The sequence below is a fragment of the Formica exsecta genome, unplaced genomic scaffold (assembly GCF_003651465.1).
Source record: "Formica exsecta isolate Colony F162 unplaced genomic scaffold, ASM365146v1 scaffold5165, whole genome shotgun sequence".
NCBI lineage: Eukaryota > Metazoa > Arthropoda > Insecta > Hymenoptera > Formicidae > Formica > Formica exsecta.
This window is the reverse complement of record NW_021852410.1, coordinates 1-2,861: the sequence shown is the minus strand read 5'-3', so window position 1 is coordinate 2,861 and position 2,861 is coordinate 1. Positions and strand designations below refer to the sequence as shown.

The following is a 2,861-nucleotide window of genomic DNA, read 5'->3' as shown; positions in this document are numbered from 1 at the left end:
AATAAAATTAATAAACTTGTATATAATAATATAACACTAATCTAAACAAATAATTGTTTTGTATTCAAATTATATTTTATATTAAAATTAATGTAAATTCACTGCTAAAATACTCAATATTAAACACAGAAACTAACTCTGATCCTTCTTCAATAAAATCTATAGGACTATAGTTTAATTCAACTATAATTCTAAATCCATCATATAGCGCACGCTTGTAGTGTTCTAATAAATAATATATAATACACAAATTGTTTTTATAAATTTCTAGATACATATAGCATTTAAATCTTGAGAAATATTTTTCATAATGTATTATATATTTATGCGAGAAGATCAATCAATATAAAACGCGTCAAATATAAAAAGTGCATGTATGCTATCTGTCTCTTTTTACATTATATAAATATAAATACATAGTTGCTCGATTGTATACGTGCATATGAAGTCATTTTGTTGCATCTAACGCACATAAGTGCAAATTTATTCGGCTACTTGTAAGTAATAAGAAAATTGATCAAAAAATGACTAAAGCACATTTCCAAAATATATTATTTATATATTAATGCTTGAATTTTATATACATTATATGATAAAATTTAAAAAAATTTAAGCTGTACATACATTGTGTGATATAAACTGTCAATAAATATAAGAACATAATAGAATTTATAATTTATCTCTCATAAATGTTCTAAAGTCTGGTACTCGCACGGTTCCAACAAATATTATCTCTCCATGTATTTCGATTATATAATGAAACGGACGATCTACGACCAACTCTTGCAGTGGACTTGCCAGTTTTCTTACTTCGTTTCTGTCAACTGCAATTAAAAATTTTTTATTGTAATGCTTACACACATAGTATTCGCCTAAAGTTTTTTATTATTCAAATGATACATATAGATTACCATTCGGAACTTCCAAACTTTCTTCGTTAATTGTTACGGAAATTGTTTGAACGATATTGTTCACTTTTAGAGGAATTTTTGAGAGACGTGTAAAATCCGCATTATCTTCGAACATCGTAATTATGCCCATCTACAAGCAGTTATCAGTTTTAATTTCTAGAATTTATCCAAAATCTCTCTTGCATATCAGTTATAAATAGATTTTGCTGATTACACAATACTTACCTGATGAAAATATTCTGTCATATTTTGACGACATTGACTCGTAAACTTAGGTAAATATAATTCCATATCTTGCTCAAATTTGTTTGTGTATGCATTTCTAATTGACTTAAATTCTGCAAAGTTAAGCTTTTTATCCAAGTACTCCAGATTCCCAGGTTCCATATTTTTATTTGGCAAAAATATAATCATTGTAATGTTGTTATTCTGTAAAATTATATTTTGATTCAATATTTAATTGATATTTTTTAATTGATCTTGGTATTATATATAATTTTTTAATAAATTCTATTGCGCCCTACACACTGCGCTGGCTCCTAATTGCCTATTATAATTACGTTTCTTTTTGTTATGTTATACTTTATAATTCAATATATTGTATTAAATAATCTCTCTCATTATATTAAATCTCTCATATGTTGATCGTAAAAACAACTTAATAATCTCAATATACATGATACTCATATATAGACTCATTCAATTATTAAAATGAAATAAAAAGCTACACATTTCGCGTTTTTACTCATATTGTATAATTAATAACAGAATTGAAATCAAATAAAATTATTGGAATACGTGTACACACATTGAAAGAAAAATCAAGAGAAGTTTGTCTGCAAAATTTCAAGTCATTGTTTAACAGCTTTCTAACTTTTACTTTCGGATACTTTCGTATTATTAGAAAAAGACGAAAAGTATTTTTACATCTCTCTTTTATTTTTAAATTTGTCAACAAAAGAAAATAAGTTTTTTATTATCTCCCTGAGTATGCATTATATGAATATTAAAATTGTCACAAAAATTGAAATAAAAATAACGCGCAAAGTTACGATTATTTGTCTAAATGATTTTAATTATCTAATTAAAATAAAAGTGACGCGATAATTAAATAAAATTTACAACTCATATTTTACGCATTCGTAGTGCAATATTCGTTTTTAACATTGCATCTAACATCAGCTTTTTGATTATTGTTCTGCGTAATATTACACGAATTATAAAAAAGAAATTTTAACATTCAAAGCGTTGAAACTCCAATATTTAAACAATATCGCGATTTTTTGTATGACATTTTCGAAACCTGACAGAGAGGGAGTATATCTTCAACCGAGCGATCATATGATTGTGGAAGAATTAATTAACGCTGCTATTGATTAAAACTCTTTAGAAATATAAAGAAGACGATTAAAATTGTAGAAAAATTACAATATAGAAAAGATCTCCTTTCGTTCCACAAATCAATTTCTTGTTTCACAAATCAATTTCATCGTTTCCAAAACATTTCTTGTATAAAAATTATTACTAAACTAATAATATTAATCAATAAAAAAAATAAATTAATTAATAAAATTAATAAACTTGTATATAATAATATAACACTAATCTAAAAAAATAATTGTTTTGTATTCAAATTATATTTTATATTAAAATTAATGTAAATTCACTGCTAAAATGCTCAATATTAAACACAGAAACTAACTCTGATCCTTCTTCAATAAAATCTATAGGACTATAATTTAATTCATCTATAATTCTAAATCAATCACATAGCGCACACTTGTAGTGTTCTAATAAATAATATATAATACACAAATTGTTTTTATAAATTTCTAGATATATGTAGCATTTAAATCTTGAGAAATATTTTTCATAATGTATTATATATTTATGCGAGAAGATCAATCAATATAAAACGCGTCAAATATAAAAAGTGCATGTATGCTATCT

The 2,861-nt window shown here is 24.6% G+C and overlaps 1 protein-coding gene across 1 annotated transcript; it reads right to left on the bottom strand.

Annotated features, from left to right (window-relative positions):
* Nucleotides 1–669: 669 nt before the first annotated feature.
* On the bottom strand, nucleotides 670–1,340 carry LOC115241847 (protein Z-dependent protease inhibitor-like; the record flags this gene model as incomplete). Its single annotated transcript, XM_029817779.1, has 3 exons — nucleotides 670–824; nucleotides 912–1,041; nucleotides 1,137–1,340. Coding segments are annotated over 3 exons (489 nt in total), but the record flags the coding sequence as incomplete, so codon positions are not given.
* Nucleotides 1,341–2,861: the final 1,521 nt, after the last annotated feature.